Below are 27,374 nucleotides of genomic sequence, written 5' to 3'. Positions count from 1 at the left end.
GGTAATGAAAAGAACGCCCCCCTTGTCTGGTTCGCTTGATGGATGGAACTACCATTTTAGACAAGGAGGCAGATCGCAGAGCTCTGCTCGGCTTGTAGAGAGCAAGGCGCTTCCTAATATACCTAGGGCCTGAGTCATGAAGGGCCTTGTAGGTCAGCGTCAGGCTTTTGAACCTTACCTAGTAAAAGACCGTCCGGAAGACTGATAAGTTCAAAAGATTAGATAAGGGCAGATTCCATTGTTCGCCCAGTCTAAAAAGCAAAGAAAACATCTTATAGTTGCCAGTCGGACTCCGAGGTATAATTACACACACCAAGTCTAGTACTTCAGTTATCGCCATGGTGCTGGATCGATACTAGACTCGAAGGGTAAAGTTAAATCACCGCCCCTGCTCTCTTATTCCTAAGTGACCATCCACCCAGGTGGAAATATAGCCATTGAGGCTAAAATGTACAAATTAAAACCTCCCCAGAAATAACCGAGAGTGCAAATTTGCTAAACGCAGACCACAAGATCAAAAAAGCGCCCGGTCTCCCCCGACCCTCAATTAAGAAATACCAAAACGGGAGAGATTAAGAAAGCTCCTATCAGCCCAAAGACAAGCAAAATTCCAAACAGTCCGAAACGGATATACCCGAGTTCCCTTGATATGAAGCCGACTGGTTCAATCGTGACTGCTTTACTGGACGCCGCAAAACCGGGGCCATTTTCTCCAGCCTAAATACCGAAAGAGACCTAAAAGCCACGCCCACCCAGGTAAAACATAGAAAATAGACTGCGCCCATGCAGTGGCTCAGAAGAAAAGCAGTCCTCGTCTGCCACCGTGAGTGGCATATTACGCCACCATCGTGCCCGATAGGATAAGTCATAAAAATATATAAACAATTACCTTATTCATAGAAATTTTTTTTTTTTTAAAAATCTCGAGATACTCACAACCATATTATGCGTGCCACCTAAAGTAACGGTTAGCCAATACAATTCACAGAGTTGTAGGGGAGCGCTGGAAATGTAGTTTCGGTGATGTCCAACAGTGGCCATATGAAAATAATAAGAGATTAACCCACCAGGTAATTAATGCTGGGGGATTGGCCCGTCAAAATGGTTCACCGCAATATAGCCACAGAAAGTGAGTAATAACATCCCAATCCTTATCCAATTGCTGGACAGGGTCCCATTTAAGAAAAGTAGAGGGGATATGGCTCTGATTACAAGAGCCATGGATAGTAAGTGCCTAGGAAAGGCAGAAATATCTGAATTAAATCAATATCTTAACGAAAAAAGAAATAGAAAAGGAGAAAGAGAAATGAAAAGGAGACCAAGATGTAAGTCAACCTGGGAAAAGAAGTCCGCCACAGCGAAAAGCTCACATGTAGTATATAGAGAGGCAGGACAAATTGTCAAAGCTGTATGGCAACATACACATCATGTAGTTGTCAAAGAAGATGTGTTTTTTATTTTGAATTCACCAACTGTCACATTTAGAATTCGAATATTAGTTCGGACATGTAATTGGAGACCTCATTATAGCTGTCGTGTCAGGCAAGTATTTTTTGGAGATACATTAAACCAAAAAATAGTGTAATTCTCTATCAGTGTTGTGCCCCATCTGGACTGCCTTAAGATGACAAATTCATCTAGCCTCCCTCTGTCTGACCTCTAGTTCACGATTACCACCCCTGGTCCCAGGGGGTATATAATCAATTGCGTGAAACCAGAAGAAGTGATCCTCAGGATGACATTGCATATAATGTGATGTAATAGAGTATCGTCCATCTCCATTATTAATAGCCCTGCGATGTTCCTGAAAGCGTGTTTTGAGGGGACGAACCGTACTCTCCACGTAAATCATGTTGCATTTGCAGCCTAAGACATAGACCACATTTGTGGTATTACAATTGATAAAATCAGTGACCTTGTACTTCCTGGTGGTGTTATAAATGAAGTCCGTGCATTTGTTCCTGCAAAATGGGCACACATTACAAGAGCCACATGTAAAAACAAGCATTGGCATAGCCAATAGGTCTCGCCTTTGGGACCTTATAAGTGTTTAGCCATGCATAAGTTGATGTTGTTGCACCAAAGATATTATGCTGGATAACTAAACACTTATAAGGTCCCAAAGGCGAGACCTATTGGCTATGCCTAAACCCTCTACTATAGCAGCTAGAGGTGTGGTGGGTGTTGCACTGAGACAATTGGCTGATAAGGCACTAAAATGTTGGCTCTTTTGTGGGCTTCGTCTGCCTTCTGGTTTGCAGAACAGAAAGAGCTGAGGTGTGTAGGCCTACGGCTGATAACTGACCCACTTGCTTGAAGGAGACAGAGGATTGAATTAATAAAATGTGGAAAAACAGAAAAGTAGAGGCAACAAACAGATAGAGGTACAGAAAAAGATAAGAAAGTAAAAATCAAAGAGGGAAGAAAATAAAACGATTTCTAAATATAAATGGTGATATGATGAAGGGAAAAAAGGAATGAACGAGGAAGGGTACAAGTATGAATGGAAGGATAAAAGAAAGAAATGTGAAGGGAAGAGTGGAAGGAAGTGTGAAACAAAAGAAGGGTGCAAAGAAGGAAGTGTGGAAGGAAGAAATAAAATAGGGACAGAAGGAAAGGGGGTTGGAGGAAAAGACGAAAACAAAGAATGGTGAAAGAAGGTTTGGAAAGATGGAAGGACGAGTGAAAATATGGATGAATGAAAAGAGGACTGGAAGACTGCTGGAAGTGTGCATGGAATGGAGTTGGGTGGCTGGATGAGTTGAGAATGGAAGGAAGAAAGGATGGGCTGGAAGGATGCTGCAGATGGGGAAGAAGAGATCAGGTTAAGGAGTAGGAGCCTCTATATTGAGGAGAGAGAGCGAGGAGAGGAAGGAACATAAATGAGACCTTGTGTGGTAAACTGACACCTGTGGAGTGCACCGTACACAAATGTAGCAGTCTGCATAGATTATATGGGAACACAATTACTAGTGCACAACACAGCAACACCAACAACGTGTAACTGCTACACTAAATGGGCTAGGGATTGTTGGAACATGCCAGTAGCTAAGGGCAGCCAAACAGGCAAAGCTGCTCTATGGCAGTGAACAGGATGAATTACATATTTTTTGTAGATAAACTGAAGCTGAAGCAAGCGTCAGGCACGGTACATAAGGAATGTGCATAATATAGAAATATGGCTTTTCAGATGCATGTGACGTCTGAATTGAATGTATGGCTATTATGGCTCGTGCTAGCACGTGGTTGCTGTACTGTGCCTAGTATTAATGGCAGCAAATTAGAAGTTTGCCTATGACCCTAGCATGATGTACACGAGGAAGCACAGTACTGCCTTCACTGGTCTGGTGCTGCAGGGTAGCGTGTGGGGCTAGCTTGTGCATTGCTGTAGGACAGGTGCTGATAATGTGACAACAGTAGGGTGCATCAGAAAACATGAGGAGGCCCCCATGGATGATATGCTCCTATTAGTAACTGTTTCAACTATAACGCTGTGTTGGAAATTATCAAAAAGCCTATTGGCTATATGGATAATGCTGTTTTGTATGTGATTTCCCTATGTATGCATTAATTTAATTAACATTTTTTTCCATTGTGAATTTAAGCAATTTTCCAAAAGAAATGTTACATTTTTTAGGAGTTTTAAAGAGCACGAACTGTGCCCAAGCGCACTGCAGCTGTTTATATGAATGAGCACGAGTTACTTTAGAGAGGGATAAAAGAACATTTTTGCTAGTAGGCAGAGGGTGATTAAATAATTTGCCTATACCCACACGATGTAAAGCCGATTGAAGCCTCGAACCAGTCAGCAGATGTCACCCTTTAGCTACATTAACTAACGGTAATATATAGTAACATTCTTAAGGTGTACCTATATCAAATCACGCCACAACCTGTCTGCTTATTATTATTGGTGCAATACAGCAACCTCCCAAATTAAATAACATTTCGAGTAGTGAAGGCTAAAAGGCATGCACCGTAAGTAAATATAACAGACACTTCCGTTCATGCTTTTCATGAATAGGACATGTTTGCTATGCTAGCAAAATAGTGATATAAGCATCTTGCATTTACATTTTTACCTGTAAATGTTTGTGTAAGCAAAATGTGAAATGAAGAATAGCAAGGGCATTGAATTATATAAACAATGCCCCGCCCCCCATCCCACAGCCAACATCAAAGCGAGGCGGTTTAAACCACTTGCATTTTCACCTTATGTACTGGTCGGAGACCGAGGGGGGAGGCCGGATTCGGGGTGAGCAAAGCTGCTTCGACTTCTAACCCTGCTGCGCACTGCGGCTAGGGGTAGTAGGACTTGGACAGAAAAGAGGCCCCGAGAATCAAAATATAAGTGGGACCAGTTAGCGAATCAAATAGCTAAGAAACAAGGTAACCAACCACAGATTCAAACGAGCGCAGGCGGGCCCGCGGCACTTGTACCTTGTACTTCCATGGCCCTGGTCTGCCCGCTGTCCTCGGGCTCGGTCGGGCGCAGGCGCAGCTGATATTAGACCCGGGTCTCTCTTTCCGCGGCGGGCGGGCACGCGCGTGCTCACTCAGTGCGTAGGAGCTTTCGCAGCTGTATAGGAGGCCGAGAGGGGGCACGCGGCGGCAGTCAGTCAGACAGACTGACGGACCGAGCGCCATGGAGCCGCCGCTGCTGCTCACCGCCTGCCTCCTGCTGCTCGGCGGGGCCCGCGCCGACCTCTCCGGTGAGTGTGAGGAAAGAGGGGGGGGACATCTCACCCCTGGGCGGGTGGGGGTGGCGGCAGGCAGGCGGGCGGTATGTGTGTGTGTGTGTGTGTCTGCGTGCATGTGCGCTCGTGTGTCTCTCTGTGTGTGTGCTCGTGTGCGTGCTTGTGCGAAAAGCTGTGGCTGTGTGTGTGTATGCGAGAAGTGCATGAGGCACAAACTGTAGAGGGTCGCGTGTAAAACTGCTGTTCACAGTTGACGCGCGCGACCTAATCCCAGTCGTCAAGGAGCTGCGCGTTCACATTGCTTGTCCGCTGTCTGTTCCCCTTGAGCCCTTGAAAGATGAAATGATCACAATAAGTCTCGCAGCGCCGGATCGCTTTCGCGATCCGGTTCGCAGTGCGAGACCTAAAAACTTTGATTTAGCATGTAACCAAGTGGTTTTAGGAGTAGTAACATAGCTGGGACAGAGGACATTACGTAGCGAACGACCTCTGCGGTAAGAAATCGCCGTATTCAGGGGTAAATGGTCCTTAAGGTTTGGAATATCTTTCAACGGGTGCCAATTCTTCTTATGGACCTTATAGACCGAATTGCTGTTAGTATTCTATTGAGTAATGAATCTGACCTTGTTATTATCTTTCTCATTGTTAGGTCTGTTTTTTGTCTTTAGCGTATCCTCCCTCCTATGTGTCAAGGCCTTCCCAATGGCTTTGTCCACCACATCAGGCTTGTACCCACGTTTAAGGAATATTTTTTTCGATTCCAGCACATTCAAATTATATGTGCTGTCTTCGCTGCAATTTCTCCTCAGGCGTGTCATCTCGCCGTATGGGATGTTAACAATGGCTTTAGAGTGGGCACTATCCGCGTGGAGAACTGCATTACATGCAGTCTCCTTTCTGAAGAGTGTGCTATGGATGGTACCATTCTTGACATAAAAGTGAATATCAAGGAAGTTGATCTCCGTTTTGCCACAGGTCATAGTGAGCTTAACATTGAATATGTTTGCATTCAGATAGGCATGGTATTGGGAGAGTTGATCCATGGTGCCAGACCATAACACAATGATATCATCAATGTATCTCCCCCAGTAGCCAACCTGTTCTGTCCAGGGGGAGGCCCATCTATGCCATGCGTATTCCCGCTCAAAGCATCCCATGAATAGGCATGCATATTAAGGAGGCAAATTTTGAACCCATTGTGGTCCCGAGTATCTGTTGGAACCAATCTCCTTTGTGTAAAAAAAAAATGATGTCGATCATTTCATTAAATTCATACTGCCCTGCAGGTTCATCATAAAGGGCTATATCTTGGGTGTAGGCGACCTGCTGCGATTTTTAGGGATTGTAGAGATATTAGTTTTACTATTAAATAGCGTTTTTTCAGCTTGAGACACTGATTGCCCGCCCAGGACTATGTTTTCCTTGGAACTAATCTCTTGAGATGATTGTTTAGGGTTCCATACCAGGTGGCTTTACCTTAGCGATTAAAGATTCCAAGCCATCTCAACGCATCCATAATCTTACAAAACTTTCATCTACAAGGCCCTTAACACGTTCATAAAGTGTATCAATAATAATGTCCACGGCAGTGTCCCCAAGTGTGAAATTAGAAAGGGCAGTCTGTATAGGTTCTGTCTGGGTGTGTGCAGAGTTACTTGAAGTGTCCACAGAGACTAGGTTAGTAGCATCGTTACTGTGGATTGGATCTGCTGCAGCCTTTGAGCCCCTTACCCAGTTGTTTAATGTTGAATTCTGGCGTGATGGTTGTTTCCTTTTTGAATAGACTGGCTTCACTGCCTTCCTTTTCTTTTTGGCCCCACTTTCTTCTGGGTGGGGGGATATGGCCGGAGTAGCCAGAGCTGGTACAATGTTAGGGCTGCTTACAAGTAAAAGAGCTGGCTCTACTATTGTTTCTATATGACCAGGCCCTCCCTCATCCAGTGTATTGTCTCTGGTTAATAAATGTACATCGGGGTCATCTTCACCAAGTACCTGTGTTTCAGCATCGCCAATCTCAGTTTGTAATGATGGGTGGGTTTTTGTGGGGCCTAGAGACAAACGTCTTTCAGTCAGCTCAATTTCAGTACTGACCAAGTCCATAGCCCTCTCCAGCATAGTATCTATGGACGTAGTATTGCGGGTTACAGTATTTATATTCCGTTTAACCATTTTTTTTTGTTTAGCCCCAAACGTTCAGTAAATACAAAAAGTATCCTCACTCACCAGCTTCTTACAGGGTGGTGATGTCGAAAGGGGGGTTACCCAGCCTGGCCTCGAACGGTCCCGGACGGGCTCAGACGGGCCCGGGCTTAGTCCCGCGCCGCGGAAAAAGGGGAGTGACTTTTAGGCTCGGTGTCAGCGCCTCCTCCTGACTCGCCGGATCTGAGCGGGCAGTGATGCACCCTGGGGGCTGTAGTCCAGAGCCCAGATGTAGGGGTATGGCTGTGACGTTGCTCGTAGCGGCAGGCAGCTCTCCTCCTCTCAGTGCAGCCTGCCTCACCTCTCAGTAATTGGCAGAAAAGAAGAAAACTCCGAGAACACTCTACTCTACTTGTGATAGTATTACACGTGGTAACAATGGCTGTGCAAAATATTCACCTTCTTATGAGTGCAACACCTAAATATATCTCACAACGACTGAAAGGTAACCAGTTACACCTTGCAAAGGGTCTGCAACTTTCCCACAATGTGTTTATTTTGATAAATTCCTTTTCGTTGGGTTTGGCCTATAGGAATACCTAGTGCTTTTTGCCCGGCCACGGACAATGGTAGTGTGATTCACCTATCTCCTCGACCCTGAAATGCTGACATTACTTGTCGACAGTAGTCCTTATGTATTACCGCCAAGTTGCAATGCATTTGTACCCCCCCAAATATCTCCCTGATTGTTTGCTCCATTGTAATGGAAACTCGGTATTAGTGGTACTTTGGGTTAAAATTGTATTTTCGGTTTCGCAGAAGACAGCCACTCTCACAGACACTGTTCTCTTAATTGAAAGTGTGCTTAAAAAGATGTTCTTGCACTCTTTTTAGGATGTATGTATAACTTGCTATTGGCGCAGCTTAAAGATGAACTGCTTTTTTTTCTTTCTTTTTATGCAGGACAACTCCCTGGAGTTTGAGAAACGCAGAAATGAACCAGTGAAATATCAGAGAGAGTTGTGGAGCAAGTCAGGTAACTGGTTCTTTTTTATTACTTTTAAAAAACGTGAATATTTACCTGTTCTGTTTTTATAAATTAAAGTAATTAAAAGTACAGGTTTGCTCGTATAGTGTTGCTTCTAATTTGTAGCCTTGTCTCTAGTAAAAGCTATTTTTGCTGTTGCTATGCGAAGTATCTCATTTTCTTTCAAAGGGACTTGCGCAATCCGAAAAAGTGTAATGGTAAATGAGTAAATTTATCTGCGTGTATTGCAGTTCTAAATCTACTGTGTGCGAGAGAAATTTATTTTGTTTCACCAACTTAGTGGCAGTGTAAATTGTTGTTGTACTGCTGTTTTTTTTTTCTGATTTGTGAAATTTCGTTCTGTAAATAGATGATAGCCATGAGGTGCTGCTGATGCAAAGGACTATAAGTTAACATTCTGTTGGTAAATTGTTGAATGCGGTTTGAGAATCCTTTGGACGAGACTGGGAGTTCTTAGCTAACTTTATTTTATTTATAGTATTTATAGAGTACACTGTCACCTAACAGGTGTTCTAGAGCTTAACTCTCCTGAATGGCTCTGCTGCCGAAATGCCTAGATCAATTACTGATCTCATGGGAATACCCAGGTTTTTAATGGGTGCCTGCAACCCATTGTCAGTTGTATTTCTCAACAAAGCAGGTAATTTGTTCTAAAGCTGAGCCGCCTTAACAGCAAGAGTTCGTCCTCCCTGACGTATGTTCGAGAATTTCAGAACGTATAGAAGATTGTGCGGTTGCTGAACGTAGGTTCATCCTAGGGACATATCTGCGAAGTTTCTTTTGTATTAGTTTAGGGCCTTTAACCCTGAAACGCTTTAAAGATTATGCTAAGTGATTTAACAGCTATCCTGTTGTATCGGAAGCCAATGGAGTTCCTTCATGGTGGTGGAGGAAGATTACCTTCTTGGACTGTTTAATGTTAGTATTGTGGCTGGTGCTTGCATTCTGTACAGTCTATTTATTAAATAGTCTGGTACTCCTATCAGCAGAGCATTGCAGTAATCTAGCCTGCTTAGAACAGTACTCTGCACTCTTAGTGCTCTAGCCTGGTTGATTAAGATCGGCGAAGGGAAAAGTAGGTAGCTGCTATTTTATAGACATGGCTCTCCATAGACAACTTATTAGCAAGGGTAACCCCCAGATTACGGACAGTCTGTAGTTTATAGTCCTCATCCGTTGTCAGTGGCCAAAAATCTGTTGGAAGTTTCATGTCGACTTTACTGGCTGAACAGAGAACCTCTGTTTTGTTCCCATTATATTTTAAGGAATTGTTGCTTAGCTAGTTGACTAAGTTTTTCAGGCAATTGTGAAGAGTCCAATGCTTATGGCTTACTGCTTTCTAAGGACAATATCAATTGCATGTCATCTGCATAGTTGACAAGCCAGGATTATAAATGTGGGATTGTTATCAGAGGCCTCATATAGATATTAATGATAATCTGACTAAGCAGTGGCATCATTTGATGGACTCCATTCTCGATAGTTTTCAAATCTGAGCGGTGTGGGGGTAGAGATACCGCTTTACATCTATGTATCGGGTATGAACTTAACCACATCAGTGATGTTCCGTCAACTCCACTCTTTACTAATCCTGGCAGTGTTTTGTGATTAACCCTGTCACAAGGAGCTGGCAGATCAAGTAGTATCAGAACTGCCGATTGAGCACTAGCCTAAATCATCCGGAGTTCATCCATTGCCAGTAACCGTGCTGATTCAGTACCATATGCTGGTCCAAAGCACAACTGCTGCTCCTCTAGGTGGTTTTGATCTTGCAGATGTGTTGACAGTCTTTTGCTTGCATACCGATCTGATTTTTTATTTATTTATTTATTCAAAGTTTTATATAGCGCGAACAAGATCCTTACAGATATCAGAGCGCTTCACAATGACAGGGTAGGGGCAGTAGGAATGAACAGAGGTAATGGGAGCAATGTAGTAGTCACTAACATGAAAGGATAATAATAAAATACATAAAACATATCAATATACAGTCAGGTGAACAGGTAATAAAACGGCACAAGTCATTGATCCCAATTACAGAGGTGTTCAGGTACACCTTGGGTGTGTGGCAGGCTTCTACCAGTGTTTTAGTATAGAGAGCGCACTGAGTGAGGGCATCGGGAGGGTGAATCAGTGACCCAATGTGTCTCATATACTGGTCGGTAGGAAGAAAGTAGCGTAGTAGTGTCACCATCAAGTAGAGGTATAGTGCCAAAGGTCAAGGTGAGCATTGATACAAGGCAATGTAGAGTCTCTGATCCACCACCTATAAGGTTCAGGAGATCTTGGCCAGAAGGATGGTTTTCACCTCTTTCTTGAAGAGTGCAGCGGAGGAGATACGCCTAGTTTCAGGCGGGAGCGCATTCCAGATCCTGGGTGCCATTCCTGAGAAGGAGCGCTTGTAGGTTTTCTCTTTCCTGAACCTACGGGGTTTCAGGAGTAGATTTTTTGAGCTTCTATTGGACCTTGAACCTCCTGATATGGACAATTTTTGAGCGAGGTAGTTGGGTGCATTGTGGTGCACGGCCGCGTGTGTCATAACTGCAATTTTTAGTTGTATTCTGGCTTCAAAAGGCAGCCATTTTAGGGACTTTAAATCTGGGGAAATATGCAAATAATTTCTTGAGCCAGTAATGAGTCTTGCGGCAGCGTTCAGGGAGGCTCTTAAGGGTGCTGTTGTGGATAGTGGGAGTCCGCTGAGGGTCACAATTCCGTAGTCGATTCGAGGGATGACTAACGCTTGTACAGCAGTTTGGAAGTCTTCAGTCGGGAGGAAGGGTTTGATTTTCCTCAGTGTGTTGATTTGGAAATTAGCTGCTTTTGTGGCTTTGCTGATGTGTTGCTGCATGTTGAGCTTGGCGTCCAGTGTGATGCCTAGGGATTTCGCTGAGTCCACGATGGTGGGTTGGACATTGAGTGCTGTTAGGTTGTTGAGCCATGTTTGGGTGGTGGAAATTTTCGCCGGGGGTGAGATGAGAAGGAACTCAGTTTTCAGAGCATTTAGTTTGAGGTGATTATCGGCTAGCCAAGATTGAGTGTTAATAAGCGTGGAATTCAGATGTTTGATATCTTCCGGAGATTGAAGCTTTAGGTACAGTTGTGTGTCGTCGGCGTACATATGGAATTGGACATTAGAAGCTTGGAGCAAGGTGGCGAGCGGTTCCATGACGAGGTTGAACAAAGTGGGGGAGAGGGAGGATCCTTGTGGAACACCTAGATCTGCAAGCACAGGTGAAGATAGCACATTATTGATCTTGAACTTCTGAGACCGGTTGTGTAGGAAGGACGAAAACCATTTGAGAACCGTTCCCGATAGACCCATTCTAGTGCTTAGCAGCTCCAGCAGGTTCTCATGTTTGACCGTGTCAAATGCTGACGAGAGGTCAAGAAGGATGAGGAGACAGGACTCATTGCGATCAAGAATTTGGAGGGCGTCATCAATTATGTGTGTCATAGCTGTTTCCGTGCTATGTTTCGCTCGGAATCCTGATTGATGAGAATTGAGGAGGTCAAATTGGTCAATGTGTCTTGTTAGTTGGAGTTGGACACATTTCTCCAGCAGTTTGGCCAGGGTGGGGATATTGGTGATGGGTTGGTAATTGTTTAGGTCAGTCGGATCAGCTGTAGGTTTCTTGAGTATAGGTGTGACTTGCCCCACCTTGAGGGAGTCCGGAATGAGGCCTTGTTGCAGGGAGCAGTTGATGATTTTGGTCCAGAGAGGGAGGAGCAAGGGGATGAAGTCTTTTACAGCATTAGCAGGTAGAGGGTCTGTGTGGTGGTTAGAGGGCTTCAAGGTGCAGAGCAGTTTGTGTATGGTTTCTTCCGAGTAGGTATCGAAGTACTGCCAGGAAGCCATGTTTTTAGGTTGAGTGTTAGCCATTCTTGTGTGGTTGGGGAATCGGCTTACATCCATGATGAGGTCATTTCTTATGTTGTCAGTCTTTAGCTTAAAGAAAGCAGAGAAGTCTTCACAGTGTGGGGTGTCGCTTGTTGTGCTACTTGATTGTAAGGGTTGTGCCTTTGTTTGGGTTTTGATTAGTTCGAAGAGTTTTCTTGGCCTGTTTTTTGCTTGGTCCAATTGGCGGCTGAAGAAGTCCAATTTTGTTCGCTTTATTTTCCTGAAGTAGGCATTTCTCTTGTTTTTGAGCCTTTTGAGGTGCAATGCTGAGGGGTCCGCTCTCCGGGTGCGCTCTGCCATTCGCATCGAACGCCTGTCGTCATTGAGTCTGTCGTCATACCAGGGGTTAGAAGTTTTGGTGGAGACTCTCTTCAGTTGCAGTGGGGCGACTTCATTGACTAATGTATTTATAGATTCAAGGTAGTGGTCAGTCAGTGATTGAACATCCGAGGCACCTGAAGGGGGAAGGAGGAGATTGCCGATGTGGGGAGGCAGAGTAGAGGCGTTGAGATTCTTCATGTCCCTTTTCCATGTTTTGGATTTGATTGTTTGAGTCGGGTTAGGTTTAACTTTTTCATTGATAAAGAATATGATAATGTGGTGATCTGACCAGTCGCAGGGTAGAATCGTCTCCAGTTGTGTAGAATTCTCTTTGGCAATGATGAGATCAAGTATCGCGCCTTTGTAGTGTGTTGGTCTATCACATATTTGGGTGAGGTCAAGTGCATTAAGGAAAGTTTTGAGACTATTTACCACTGTGTCTTTCTGGTCGTTCCAGTGGAGATTGAAGTCACCCAGGTAGACTTGGGTGGTCTGCCGACCGGCATTGGAAGTGATCATGCCCATGAGTTGTTGGGTGAATATGAGATTGTCACCAGGCGGGTGATAGATGAGCTGTAGAGCACAAACTTGTTTGCCCTCGCTGGTAATGTCGAGGCAGAGGAGTTCACAGGAGGAGAGGGAGGGGGAGGTGACTTTAGTAACGGAGAGGTTGCCTTTAAAAATGCATGCAATTCCCCCGCCCGTCTTGTTTGAAGACCTGTCTAACCTAATGATGTGATAGTTGGGGGGGACTAGTATGTCCATAATCGGGGTAGAGGCTTCAGTGAGCCAAGTTTCTGTTAGAATGGCTAGGTCCAGATCCAGACGAGTTCTGCGATGTCGGAGGAGTGTCTCTGGGCCGATCTGCAATTGAGTAGGATGCATTTGAGTTTGGGAGAGAGAGGGGTGGTCGAGCTTTCTAGAGTGAGGGGAACTTTTCTGAGGTTGTTAGGGACGGAACCTCTGTTGTTGAGTGTTGGGAGCCTCAGAGGGTTTGTAAGAATTGTGGGTATGGGGATGTGTGTGCTGGGTATGTGTTTTACCGGACCCGAGCCATAAGAGCGTAGTAGTGAGCATAGGTCGCGGTCCGACAGTGGGTTGAGGACACGGCGGGGGCGGTGGGAGTTGTTGCGAACGGGGATAGTCGGCCAGCTCGGATGTCGTTGGAGGCGAGGGTATGTAGGGTGGGTGCGTCCTTTGTAGGGTAGAGGGATGATGGGAGGAGGGCTGGGCTGTGATGAGAGCAGGTCTTTGATTGCGCGGACATCTTTTTTGATTTGTAGAATATCCTCTTTGACTTGTTGGAGGGTGGGTAAAGTCTGGTCAGGGGGAGCATTGGGGTTGGCGAAGGTGGTGGGAGCCATTGGTGAGAGGTTGTGTAGTGAACTGGAAAGCGGGCAGGGAATCGAAGGGGGGGATATAATGGCGTTGTTGGCGGGGGGTGTGAGTGAAGCAGGCGGTGATGGCGGTGGGTGGGAGGCATAGGTAGTGCCGCCAGTGGGAGAGGGAGCCGGTGAGTGGAAGAGTGAGTGAAGGCCGAAGACAGTGGGGGAGACCGGATGGTAGTGAGGGCTGAGAGTAGGAGGTGGGAGAGAGGGGGATGCTAAGGTAGGAGAGGTGGTATGTTCTGTGTGTGTTATTGGGAGGGTGTGAGTGTCGTGGGTGGGAGTGGGGAGGGGGCTGGGGGGCGAAAGGTGTCCGCCGTAGGGGGTATGGGAGGGGGGGGTGGATAGGCTTCGAGTGGTGATGTTATCAGATGGTGGCGTGTTGTGGGCGAGAGTTGTTTTGTCAGGTGTGAGAGTGTCGCGGGTGAGAGTGGGGAGGGAGCTGGGGAGGGGGGGGGCGTCTGTCGTGGGGGGGATGGGAGGGGCGGTGGATAAACTCCGAGCGGTGGTGTGTACAGGTGGCGTGTTGCGGGTGTGGGTTGTTATGTCAGGGAGGAGAGGGAAAGGGGGGATGTGAGTGGGGGTAAAAGGGATCACGTTAGAGGGGCGGTTAGTATAAGAGGTGGCGGCGTTTGTGTTAGTCACAGCAAGTGGGCCATTTACTGGGGTGCTGGGGGAGTCTGTCCTTGGGGAATGTGGGGTGTTAACAACGGGTGGGCTATTTACTGGGGTGCTGGGGGTAGAGGTGTTGTAGGTGGGGGCTGCGACGTCAGGGGTGATGGTGCTGGTGAAGATCAGGGTGGGGGTCCGCGGATTGGAGAGGTGCTCTTTGAACTTGGGGAACAGGTTGTCTAGTAGTTCCAGGTTCTTGTCCGTGGATTGAAAAAGGACAATCCCGTTGTTATAGATAGTAATGGTAGTCCAGCCAGGGAAGAGGTGGGAAGGTGTGATAGAGAGAGTTAGGCCATGAGTTGTTTTCCTGGTGGAGGAGACGGTAAGTAGGGTTAGGAACGCTTTTCTCCATTGGGCTCTGCGTGAGGTGTGGAAGATGATATCGGTATTCAGGGCTCCATTGCCTGGTGAAAAGTAGGTGTCGGCAAAGGGTGTTTCAGGGTGCGACCTCATGAAGTTATGTTTAAAACGTTTAATGGCTTTTTTGGAGAGGGTGGAGGGGTAGTTAATTCTAAAAGTGTGCTTGCCGCTGCGCTCCATTTTAGAGGCTGTAAAGTTGGGTGTAGGAGCTAGGGCGTTATAAGTGACACTAGTGAGCATCCAAAAGGGATATGAGGTAGCGTCCAAGAAAAGATATGAGGTAGCATGTATCTAAATCTAAATCACTGTATCTAAATACAATAATCACTATCGGATTCAGCAGTCGTTGTAAACATGGTCAGAATCAAAATCTAAATACAATAAACACAATCAGACTCAAAATACAACGAAAACAGGAAATAGGAGGTGTTAATTGGTGCAGTCCAAGGAGCGGAGTGGAATGGGTTCACCCTACCGCACAGGATGGAGACAGATATGTGAAGGGAGACGACGTCGCATAGGTATAAACACACTAATAGTAATAATACAGGTATGAGGTAGCATAGTAATAGTAATAATAAGAGTATGAGGTAGCAGTCGGTGCAGTACTGGGATAGAGGAAGAAGGGTACAGCTTATAACAGTGGATAGTCTAGAGGTGTAATATTAGTGCTACACTGGAACAAGATACACGTATACAGAGTGAGGAGATATGTAGTTTTTAGAGATATGAGGTAGTTAACAGTGCAATACTATATTGAAAGTGCGAGGGGTGTAATATATATAAAGGAGTATAATATTAATGATATACTAGGTCAGAGTATATATACATAATAGATGTGCAAAGGAAAAGCAACAGGATTCAGAGAAGCCCCTAGTGAGCAGCCAGAAGTATATGGGGTATCCGTTAGTGCATTAAGTACATGTGGAGGTATAATACTGCAATAAACGGTAGCTACTCGGTAATTGAGATTAGGAGAGAGGAGAAATAGGGTCAGACCACTCCAAAATGGCCGCCAAAGTAGAGGCGATAGCTACGGCAGTCCTCTGTTAGTTTCTGTTGCTTTAGGCACAGGGGGGGTGGAGTCAGATTCTAGACTCTGTTTACAGGGGCTCTGTAATTGCTAAGCACCACAGGGTCCGCAGTAGGGTTTAATAGAGGAGTAACTATTGCTTTTTTATTTTCAAACCTGGGGAACAAGAACCTATACAAATGATTAATTACAAATCTTTAATAGCAGGAAGAATAGCTCCTCGGTCAGTTTTCTACATTGTAGGCAGTAGAGGATCTAATGGGGAGCCTGATGCTCTAGACATTGCGACTTCTCGAAAGCTATAAGCTATACTCGGTCAAGCTTATTGAGGTGACTAACTGAAGTCACGACTGTACTGGAAACATTCAGCCCTGACAGATCAATCCTTAAAATCTTGTTTCCTGTAACCAATAGGTTTTCTTAAAAGATGTGGTCTGTCATTGGGCGAATATTTTCAATGTCCCTTATGATCTTTAGGTTTTGACTGGCGATGCGCACGTAGTGCGCATGCGCCAAAAAACCTTTTGAGTTGTGTGTGTGGGTTGGGTATACGCCCCCTCCTCCCATTGGCTAGCTCCATAAATGGAGGCTAGCCATTGGGAAAGGGCTCCGTCCGTCAATCTCGGACCAGATTCGGGGGCGTTCCCGAGAATTTTTGGCTTTTGGCTACGTCAGCCGAAAGCCTCTTCTCGGGAACGTCCCCGAATCTGGTCCGGGATTGAGGGCACCCGCCTTCCTGCGCCCATTTGAAGCAAGTCAAGATCTGTGCTAATGAATTCAACAAGTTCCTATAGAGTCTTCCCTTCCTCAGCTGGTAATTCGTTGGGCCCCCATCGCTCCTTCAGCTTCTTGACCTGCTCCAGGCCCAGCCCGGTGCTCTCGTTGACGTTGAAGTGAGACAGCACCTCCTCCACGGTCTTGGTGTGGGCGCTCTCCATGCTGGGGCCGTGCGAGGCTGCTGCCGCTCTCCTGGGTGGGGAGGGAGGTCTGACTCTCTTATGTCCCTGGGGGCTCGGCTCTAGCCGGGCATAGACGGGAGACGCTGACGGTTTTCAGACCCTCTGCCCCATCGGGCACACTGCGTGGTGGTGGTTGGGGGACTGCAGAACGCTCACTACCGGCAGCCGCAGAGGTGTGGAGAGTCCCGTGTAGTGTGTGTCCCCCTGTTTCTCGTGCTCCCACTGACAGTCCCGCGCTGTTTCCGTGCCCGCCGCTTTCCGTGCCTTCCCTCCTCGTCCCGCTCTGCTGCGGGGCCGTGCGAGGCTGCTGCCGCTCTCCTGGGTGGGGAGGGAGGTCTGACTCTGTTATGTCCCTGGGGGCTCGGCTCTAGCTGAGCATAGACAGGAGACGCTGACGGTTTTCAGACCCTCTGCCCCATCGGGCACACTGCGTGGTGGTGGTTGGGGGACTGCAGAGCGCTCATTTCTCACATATTTGGATACCGAAGGACAGACTGATACAGGTATTCCACGGCTTCAGTTCACAGTTCTTCTAGGTGGCCATCATCCCAGCACCACCCAAGAGCCATCTGTGATCAACGTCAAAGAAATAAACGCTGCGGTTCCCAAGATGCCATCCTCAGGGCTCTTATAAATCAATCTGATCGTGTATAAAAAATAGAATACTATTTGAGAAAAGGAAACTGTTGTAGGTTCACCCCAAGGAAATCAAGCTCGTGTAACACATTGCCTATTAGGCTCTGACTCTGTTAGATCAAGCCAATGAATAAGAAGTTGGTACTGAGCTTCTCACATTCCTACCACTTCCCCAAACACCAGCGGAAACAGCCGCCTTGCCGCAGTCGCTGAAAGGCCACACAATGTGCGTTTGAACTGAGAGCATTCTAGACCGAGGGTTCTTGGTCGTGTTTCCAAATATCTAGCTGAGCAGGTCTTTTAAGTTTAGTCCTCCACAAAGATCAGCTACTCATTAGGGTCTTCGTGGAATTATTTTCCTGACGTTATGTCTGCGGTGTTCCGCATCATTGTCAGTTCAGAATCCTTACATTTTCAGTGGCCGACATTTGACATGTTTTCCCTTTCTAAATTCTGCTTATACTCTTTATTTCACCCCTGCATGTTGTAATGCACCTGAAGGTCATGCCGGGCCGAATAATTACGTTTACATCGAAATTACAGTCTTTAGGGCATAAAGAAGGACTCCTCAGCAGTGTGCTACCAAAGGAGTCAAACAGAAAATTTACTAGTACAAGAATGTCCTTCAACTAAGCGGGTGCTAGTATCAATAGTTTAGTAAAGTGAATGTAATTAGAGATTGTGATTGTAGGTGGCAAGCAGTGGCTGGCAAACTACGAGTAAGTTGTAACATGAACAGAGGAGTATTACTGCCCTATCCCCACAGAATGCGATCGTGGAAGTTGCATGCTGACAAGTCCGTCATGTCCTACTTCTTAGAATTGCCATCCCTTCGTGCCTCCCCTTTTTAGGTTTTAACTGGTGATGCGCATGTAGTGCGCATGCGCCAAAAACCTTGATTTGTGTGTGGGGTCGGGTATACGCCCCCTCCTCCCATTGGCTAGCTCCATAAATGGAGGCTAGCCATTGGGAGAGGGCTCTGTCCGTCAATCTCGGACCAGATTCGGGGGCGTTCCCGAGAATTTTTGGCTTTTGGCTACGTCGGCCGAAAGCCTCTTCTCGTCAACGCCCCCGAATCTGGTCCGGGATTGAGGGCACCCTCCTTCCTGCTCCTGTCTCACGCGGCGCCCGGCCTCACAGTGCCCTCTCTTCCTCCGGGTCGGCGTCCCACCACAGGCCCCTTCCTCGGTGCCAGCAGGAGCAGGCACTTACATGTGGAGCTTGAACCTGTACCAGCTGAGCGCTCCGGCCTCTCTGCGAGGCTGAGGAGGAAGGGGAGACGCCGGGAATGAACAGACTCAAGAGTCAGAGAGCAGAGGCAGTTACCAGGCGTGCCTCACTTTTCAGGGCTGATCGCTCCCATCACTACCGCACCAATCTATCTGGCTACATCATTGCCCCGGGTGACCCTCTGTTCGTCGGGGTACACCAATAAGAATGCTCCCTGGGCACCCGGGGTGCCTCTTCCCCTGGTACTTGCTGGGCACACACCATGCCCGGCTTCAGAGCTGCTTACTGAAAGGCGGGGCGGCATTACCACCTATCAAGCCCCGATGAACGACATGAGCCTTAAATGTCCCGATTACTTCAAATAATCTTCAATATTGTCTGGCCGCGGTCTTCACTTTAGAGGTACGCACTAGCAGGAGGGGTATGCTTCGGGCCACTGATTGAGGCCATGATGCTTGTTCCAAAATCCCACTATCCGATTGAGCACAACTTCAAAGCAGCATCAACGTTTCTTGTAATTGGGGTGTGGGGGGCTCTGTGTGGGGGTGTGGAGGTGTGGGGGGCTCTGTGTGTGTGTGTGGGGGGGCTCTGTGTGTGTGTGTGGGGGACTCTGTGTGTGTGTGTGTGTGTGTGTGTGTGGGGGGCTCTCTGTGTGTGTGTGGGGGGGGGGGCTCTCTGTGGGTGTTTGTGGGTGTCATTTGCGAGAGATAAAGCTAGTTGCATTGTAAATGCCAATGCCATTTATTTATGTTTTTTAAAAAAAACATAAAAATAATGTCAAGAGCAATGCCAATAGCTCTAACTTTAACAAAGGCAAAACCATTGCATTGTAAATGCTTGTTTTAGTCTTGTCCTTAAAAAAACCCAGCTAGATCATTACAGAGTGCTTCAGATTGCTCAATAACTTATCTAATATATGGGCTTTGATAGTTCACGCATAATGTTAAATATCTTTTTTGAAATATTTGCAGCTTCTAGGATTGTTGTGGCATAGTGATTAGCTTTTGCCTTGCATACCGTTTTTTTCTATATTTATTTAAGGTACTTCTTCGTAATTGTTTGTCCTCTTCTAAGTAGGATCAGCACCATTTTCTTTCTTACCTTTTACATACTATTTTAGTTGCTTTTAGCAGTTGTGTGTACCAAGGTGCCGAAGACCTTTGCCGGGTTTTACCATTTTTAATAGGTACTTCTTCATCTATTGTCTCTAAAATGTTATCGTATAACGCAACTTATTTTTCATCCGCTAACTTTAAAGTATCAAAACTTGTTACCAGATCAAATACCTTCCCTTGTATTTGCCTACTTAATTTCTGCCAGACTCTGCCCCTCCTTATCTTGGCAGATTCATCGTTCTTGGTTTTAAGTTCTTTTCCCTTTATGTGAAAAGCAATTAGTGAATAGATAGTCCAATGCATGGGTATAATGGCCTCAATTGAGATTTTCCTTTAAAATGAATCTCCCACCAACTCCCTTTCCTTCCATTCCATGGTATGTGCAGGGCTTTAAACCCGAAGGAGACACCCATCCCAAATCTATCGTGTAGCCCTTTGAGGCCCAAGTTTCTGTCACACAAAAAAACGTGTATTTTAAATGTTGTGGTTATATTGTATGTAGTATGGTTGCGATTCCAGTTTGTAGTTGTGATCTCTGTTTGAATAACTGGTAACACTGCTTGCATTTATTATACAACCTTCGAATGATGTAGGTAAAATGAAAATTATGAATCTAACTAAACATTTTTTGTTTGTTTGGTATTTTTTTAAGTTGAGGCAATGAGACGAGTTGAAGAGATTAAACAGAAGCGCCAGGCTCGGTTTATCATAAACAGGTGAGTCTGATGCATAGCGTTTGTTCTAATATTTAACTTTTTATTAGCCTAACTTAAAATATTTGTGAAATATGGTATTCAAGAAAATTATCTTAAACCGCAACGTTTTGATACCCCTCTGAAATGCATTATTTTATGAATGTATTCTGCGTTTATTCCCTTGCCCTTTAATCACCTTCAAAGATAATTCTTCTCACTCATACATTTGCTCGCGCATGGATATTTATTTGGGTTGTTTAAAAAACAAGGTATCTGTGATTTTGAAATCTGCTAGACCAAATCATATAAAAATTAACTTAAACGTATAACTAGACCAGCTGTGCACTAGAGAATGGTTCCTATTTTTGAGGGGTTGGGCATATGCATAAACCAGTACCTTTCTCTGGTCTAACAAAAGTAATATGCATATAGCTTGTAGGCATCCAAGTCATTATTGAATATTTTGTGCTGCACTGGTTTTGCGAGAGACCTACGTTTGGATGGCCGGGCAACACTCTATATTGACCTGAATATTTATATTATCCATCATGGGTGGACCCATGCACTCTTTCAGGATTAATAGCCGAAACGGCATTGATATAGCCTAATTTATTGGTAGAAGAACCTAATGGTATTCGACTGATATGTGGTGCAAGATCTAACTTGCAGAATGGCTATGGGGTGGGTGTGCTTCTAATGCTAAGTCATGAACACAGTGCTTTGCTATGCCACCTTAAATTCTAAACCTCCTGTTAACTGGATATACATTTGGGAACGCAGCAAAGTACTTAGCTAGAAGATTGGTCCATCAAAGTACCGGTTCCTCGTACTACTCTGTTCTCTTCATTTTTGATGGACTCGTCACTTTTGATGGCCTAGCCTTTGACTGCAGTCAAAGGCCTAGCAAATGCCTTTGACTACTTTGGACTTTTTGGGGGAGTTCCAGAAGTATGTTAAATTTCGGTCTAGTCATCCCTCTAGTGGAGAAGTGTGGCTCAATGATTAGAGCGGCAGACCTTGATGCAGAGGTCTAGCCCGGGACCAGGGTTAAATTCCCCGCCTCGGCGGGTCTTGGGCTCAAAAATTCCACGGACCTGATAATTCTCGCCTCTGTGCCTATTCCAATCATGGAGTACCACTCTGCAACTCTGGGCAATAGCTTGCTTAATCTCCACAACAGCCCCCACAACGCTAAGGATGCCTGGCCTCCACCTTGGGGGTGCCCAGGAGTGGAAGCCTCACAGGGAAAGCCAGGATTGGTTCCACAGCGGTATTCGTACAAGCGCCTTGAGACCCTTGCGGGTGAGTAGTGCGCTATACAAGTATCAATTTACTCTTCAAGACTTTCTCTGCAAAATGCTAACAATGCTTTATTACTAGAATGCTTGTTTACTGCAGGAGTACCGGAGCATTTTCCTTCAGCCTTTTTTCCCCCAGTGTTTATTAATTTATTTGTGTGAGAAATTTAATGTTGTAGATTACGGGTGGTGGGACACCCTTCTCAAGCAAGTGCTGCAGTCCTTGTCAGGGTGAACCACAAAAAGTCACTAACCTGTGCTTAACCCTCTGGTAGCTTGGCACCAAAGGAAGAATCCGGCTTAATTTATAGGCAATGTGTAAAGCATTGATGTAGCACTCAAACAGAAATAAAGTGAGAACACAACACAAGAAAGATACCACACCATTTTAGATAGAGTAAAATCTAATACAGTATTTGACACCAAGCCAACAAGAAGAACCGGGGATATGCAACTTCAATTTTTTTAGGTAAGTATAGCGCCTGAAAGCACAATGCGTCACTTGCAGTTATCTGGTTGTAAAGACTGGGAAAAAGTCACATGTTGATCGACTGCGATGAGGCACGGACCAGGTTAGACCAGCTGAAAAAGTTACCTTCTAAATTCCAGTGCAAAGGGTTCCGTATACGTTAGAGGGGTGGGGGGAGGGGGTGGAAGAGCATCACGGATGGTACTTGCTGTAGGCGAAGAGCAGGCTAGGCATTGTGTATTTCATTGCTTTACACAGTGAAGAGCTTGTTGGGACGGTCGTCGCTGGAGCTTTGCATCGGCAGTCACTGCGGGCTGCTATAGCCGTCTAGTGAAGTGCAGATCTTTCATTGCTAGTCTGGGTCACCGCAGCCTTGCATTGCTTGTCGGTATTTTCTTGGCACATATGGGCCCATTTGTGGATGAGAACAGCCCAAACTTTCAGGATTTCTCCTTTTTAGGTGTCGCATGAGCCAGCGCATGCGCTGCTCAGCGAGACTTTAGTAAGAACTTCTGAGTGTGACCACACGCTCGTGAGTGTGTTTATTTTTTTGCTGACAGCCTATTGACCTTTGTGTGCGTCTTTCTAAAAAAAAGTCAGCACGCAATTAGGCAAAGGTGGGTTTTTGTCCCACCTCTTAGAATGTTGACGCCTACGGCCTAGTCTTTGCGGCTACGCGCAGAGGCACGCAAAGTGCCATCTGCTTCGGGTCACATTTCAAAGCTTGGTTTTCGTCACTTTCGCGGCCGCATTCTTGCAACGCGCACACTACTTGCGGGACGCTGAAGCTGCATTCCTCGCATCCCACAGCGTTTTACCTGCGGTAGCAAGCAGCCTCAGTGCCTCCTTGTCTGCATGGTATTCTGGAAAACTGGTCTATACATCGCTGTGGGTGCTATTTTGTGTTTGTTTCCATAAATTGTAGTCTCCTACGGATGAGAGCTTACTGGTATGCCCCCTTTAAGGTCTTCAGTGGACTAAAGTAGGTTAGATAAACCCTCACTAGGGAACAATCTTGAAGCGTTGATGCCCAGCACACTGAACAAGGGCTACGAGGTGACTGTGAAGGTCCAAGGTTTGCAGTGATTTAAATTTTACATGCACTTATTTTGTCTGAAAAGGCTAGTACTGTACCTAATATCTGGTTGCAATGTTTAAAATAAGTATGGACACGTTTTCATACTGAGTATTCCATGATACCTGCAGTTAGTAAGTACCTGCACTTTTTAATTCCATTTCAAGCAATGATTGTATGAACACTGTGCCTGGGAAGGAATAGTTGCAGCAGAGATGACAGCCCGCCTCCCAAACACACACAGCTTTATAGACGCGCATTTTACCTTTCCAGGAGCGAATAGGAAAGAATATAAGAACCTGCAGTGAAGCAGCATTAAACGACCAATGGTAGACTTTAATACAACTTGGCGCATCGGTCATTAATCATAAAAAGTGAATGGTCAGTCTACTTCTGCCCACAGTGTCCCTTGGTCGTTGCTAAAGGGTACGATTAAATTTTTTGGGGTTCTCCAACTGCGCAAATTCATACTGAACTGCGTTGTCATAAGCTAATTCTGTAGATCAGTAAGTTTCTATACTGTTGCGCCCCCGCATTCCGATGTATAGCTCAGAGAGCTGGTACAATGCCGCTTTCACTGTCACGATATTGAACCTTCACAAGTTTCTGTTTTAACGAGGGCTCAAATGAGGTGAGAGTCCTTGAGAGACATCCTAACGCCACTGCAGTGCCACACAACGGTCTTAGAGTTGTCGGGCGACTGACATTGGCACTTGCGTCTTTAGCCACTTGATCCCCTCGTGCATGCCTAATACTTTAGATGCCTCAATGGATTTTACAGTCTGTCCAATCGAGCACACACGTGAGGGGATCGCCTGCTAATGGCACCAACACGCTTCTCGCGAGAACTCCGTGATTCCCTACTCTGCGACTTTCAAAATCTAGTTAAAATTCAGAGCCATCCCCATGGCTGCCCAGGGGCAGTGGGCACGATTTCTAAATAAATCAAAGGACAGACAGTGCAACGTCAAATCTGTGTGTCCCCAAAATGAGCTGCACAGCCTTATGTGGAACATCTGGAGCAGTTAATGTTAACTTTAACTAAAACAACTATATTCCTATTTGGTAAACTCTTTAGGCAATATTTGCCCTTACTGTCCACACATGATTTATTATACATTTCAAAGGGACACACTGCTTTCTCAAGTAGCCACCTCGCCCCGGTCCTCAGGTTCTGCAAAATAACTCCGATAGTTAAACTCTTGCTGCTGACATCTTTTGGGGTTTACAGGTTGCGAGTTTGAATAAGAGCAAAACCAGCTCAGCTTTCTACCCTTTTTAGAGCTGTAAATTGAGTAGGATTAAAAGGGTGACAATACCACCTGTTATAGCGCTTTGAAATGGCAGAAGTGCGGTATGAAGCACTTCATTAAACACGTTGTTAATATTTGCAGCAGCAGTTTTGTAAATATAAAATGGGTGCAATGTTTCATTTGGCCTCATCTCCAACGTTACCAATGTCAGAAATGTAGACCAACTTCCAAAGTTAGAAGTCAGGAAGCGAAAGACTGAAGTGCTCAAAATATCTTTTTCATCTGTGGAGTTTCCGACATGTTCTTAAACCGGCTACAGGCAAGGCCCTTCCCAGGAGTGTTCCCCCTGAGCTGGTGCGAGTCCTTTTCGGGTTATAGAATACAATGTTCTAATGGACACTGCTTGGCTGTCCACAAAACGGGGCCCTCCCTGGTGCAGATTTCATTTGAAAACGTTTACAAGAAACACTTCTGGTGAGGGTAATTTCATGACAAACTCTATTATTAGATTTGATTGCCTGACTTTTTAATGCCACACACGTGAAATTCAGCTTTTAAAACGAGGATTTGCAATGTAATAGGTTTCGCATTTACACAAGCTTGAGCTATTGGCATTGTAAATAACCATGCCTTTTTATTTGTTTTTGAAAACCAAAACATAAATGAGGTATTGTCATTTATAATAGCTCAAACTTGTGTAAATGCGAGGCCTATTGCATTGCAAAAGCTTGTATTCATCGTTTGCCAAAAACAACAAATGTCAAACCTAATTGCTTTGCCAGTGCGTGTTTGGCACCAACTAACTGACTGACTCTCTCACTCTCTCTCACTGACTAACTGGCTCTCCCTCTCACTGACTGACTAATTGACACTCGCTGACTGGCTCTCACACTCGCTGACTGGCTCTCACACTCGCTGACTGGCTCTCACACTCGCTGACTGGCTCTCACACTCACTGACTGGCTCTCACACTCGCTGACTGGCTCTCGCACTCGCTGACTGGCTCTCGCACTCGCTGACTGGCTCTCAGACTCGCTGACTGGCTCTCAGACTCGCTGACTGGCTCTCAGACTCGCTGACTGGCTCTCAGACTCGCTGACTGGCTCTCAGACTCGCTGACTGGCTCTCAGACTCGCTGACTGGCTCTCAGACTCGCTGACTGGCTCTCAGACTGGCTCTCAGACTGGCTGACTGGCTCTCAGACTCGCTGACTGGCTCTCAGACTCGCTGACTCGCTGACTGGCTGGCTCTCAGACTCGCTGACTGGCTGGCTCTCAGACTCGCTGACTCGCTGACTGGCTGGCTCTCAGACTCGCTGACTGGCTGGCTCTCAGACTCGCTGGCTCTCAGACTCGCTGACTGGCTGGCTCTCAGACTCGCTGACTGGCTGGCTCTCAGACTCGCTGACTGGCTGGCTCTCAGACTCGCTGACTGGCTGGCTCTCAGACTCGCTGACTGGCTGGCTCTCAGACTCGCTGACTGGCTGGCTCTCAGACTCGCTGACTGGCTGGCTCTCAGACTCGCTGACTGGCTGGCTCTCAGACTCGCTGACTGGCTGGCTCTCAGACTCGCTGACTGGCTGGCTCTCAGACTCGCTGACTGGCTGGCTCTCAGACTCGCTGGCTCTCAGACTCGCTGACTGGCTGGCTCTCAGACTCGCTGACTGGCTGGCTCTCAGACTCGCTGGCTCTCAGACTCACTGGCTGGCTCTCAGACTCGCTGGCTCTCAGACTCGCTGACTGGCTGGCTCTCAGACTCGCTGACTGGCTGGCTCTCAGACTCGCTGACTGGCTGGCTCTCAGACTCGCTGACTGGCTGGCTCTCAGACTCGCTGACTGGCTGGCTCTCAGACTCGCTGACTGGCTGGCTCTCAGACTCGCTGACTGGCTGGCTCTCAGACTCGCTGGCTCTCAGACTCGCTGACTGGCTGGCTCTCAGACTCGCTGGCTCTCAGACTCGCTGGCTCTCAGACTCGCTGGCTGGCTCTCAGACTCGCTGGCTGGCTGGCTCTCAGACTCGCTGACTCGCTGACTGGCTGGCTCTCAGACTCGCTGACTGGCTGGCTCTCAGACTCGCTGACTCGCTGACTGGCTGGCTCTCAGACTCGCTGACTGGCTGGCTCTCAGACTCGCTGGCTCTCAGACTCGCTGACTGGCTGGCTCTCAGACTCGCTGACTGGCTGGCTCTCAGACTCGCTGACTGGCTGGCTCTCAGACTCGCTGACTGGCTGGCTCTCAGACTCGCTGACTGGCTGGCTCTCAGACTCGCTGACTGGCTGGCTCTCAGACTCGCTGACTGGCTGGCTCTCAGACTCGCTGGCTCTCAGACTCGCTGACTGGCTGGCTCTCAGACTCGCTGGCTCTCAGACTCGCTGGCTGGCTCTCAGACTCGCTGGCTGGCTGGCTCTCAGACTCGCTGACTCGCTGACTGGCTGGCTCTCAGACTCGCTGACTGGCTGGCTCTCAGACTCGCTGACTCGCTGACTGGCTGGCTCTCAGACTCGCTGACTGGCTGGCTCTCAGACTCGCTGGCTCTCAGACTCGCTGACTGGCTGGCTCTCAGACTCGCTGACTGGCTGGCTCTCAGACTCGCTGACTGGCTGGCTCTCAGACTCGCTGACTGGCTGGCTCTCAGACTCGCTGACTGGCTGGCTCTCAGACTCGCTGACTGGCTGGCTCTCAGACTCGCTGACTGGCTGGCTCTCAGACTCGCTGACTGGCTGGCTCTCATACTCGCTGACTGGCTGGCTCTCAGACTCGCTGACTGGCTGGCTCTCAGACTCGCTGACTGGCTGGCTCTCAGACTCGCTGGCTCTCAGACTCGCTGACTGGCTGGCTCTCAGACTCGCTGACTGGCTGGCTCTCAGACTCGCTGGCTCTCAGACTCACTGGCTGGCTCTCAGACTCGCTGGCTCTCAGACTCGCTGGCTCTCAGACTCGCTGACTGGCTGGCTCTCAGACTCGCTGACTGGCTGGCTCTCAGACTCGCTGACTGGCTGGCTCTCAGACTCGCTGACTGGCTGGCTCTCAGACTCGCTGACTGGCTGGCTCTCAGACTCGCTGACTGGCTGGCTCTCAGACTCGCTGACTGG

The 27,374-nt window shown here is 46.9% G+C and overlaps 1 protein-coding gene across 1 annotated transcript in view; it reads left to right on the top strand.

Annotated features, from left to right (window-relative positions):
- The window catches only part of RSL24D1 (ribosomal L24 domain containing 1), an 85,555-nt gene that overhangs the window by 30,228 nt on the left and 27,953 nt on the right, over positions 1 to 27,374 (top strand). The window contains exons 3-4 of the mRNA XM_086958320.1: positions 7,800 to 7,872; positions 20,146 to 20,209. Of these exons, the coding sequence (XP_086814446.1) occupies positions 7,800 to 7,872; positions 20,146 to 20,209 (137 nt within the window). The remainder of the gene's footprint in view (positions 1 to 7,799; positions 7,873 to 20,145; positions 20,210 to 27,374) is intronic.

This window comes from Lissotriton vulgaris, chromosome 2_1 (assembly GCF_964263255.1).
Source record: "Lissotriton vulgaris chromosome 2_1, aLisVul1.2, whole genome shotgun sequence".
NCBI lineage: Eukaryota > Metazoa > Chordata > Amphibia > Caudata > Salamandridae > Lissotriton > Lissotriton vulgaris.
Note: the sequence above shows the minus strand (reverse complement) of the source record. Positions and strands in the feature narration are given on the sequence as shown.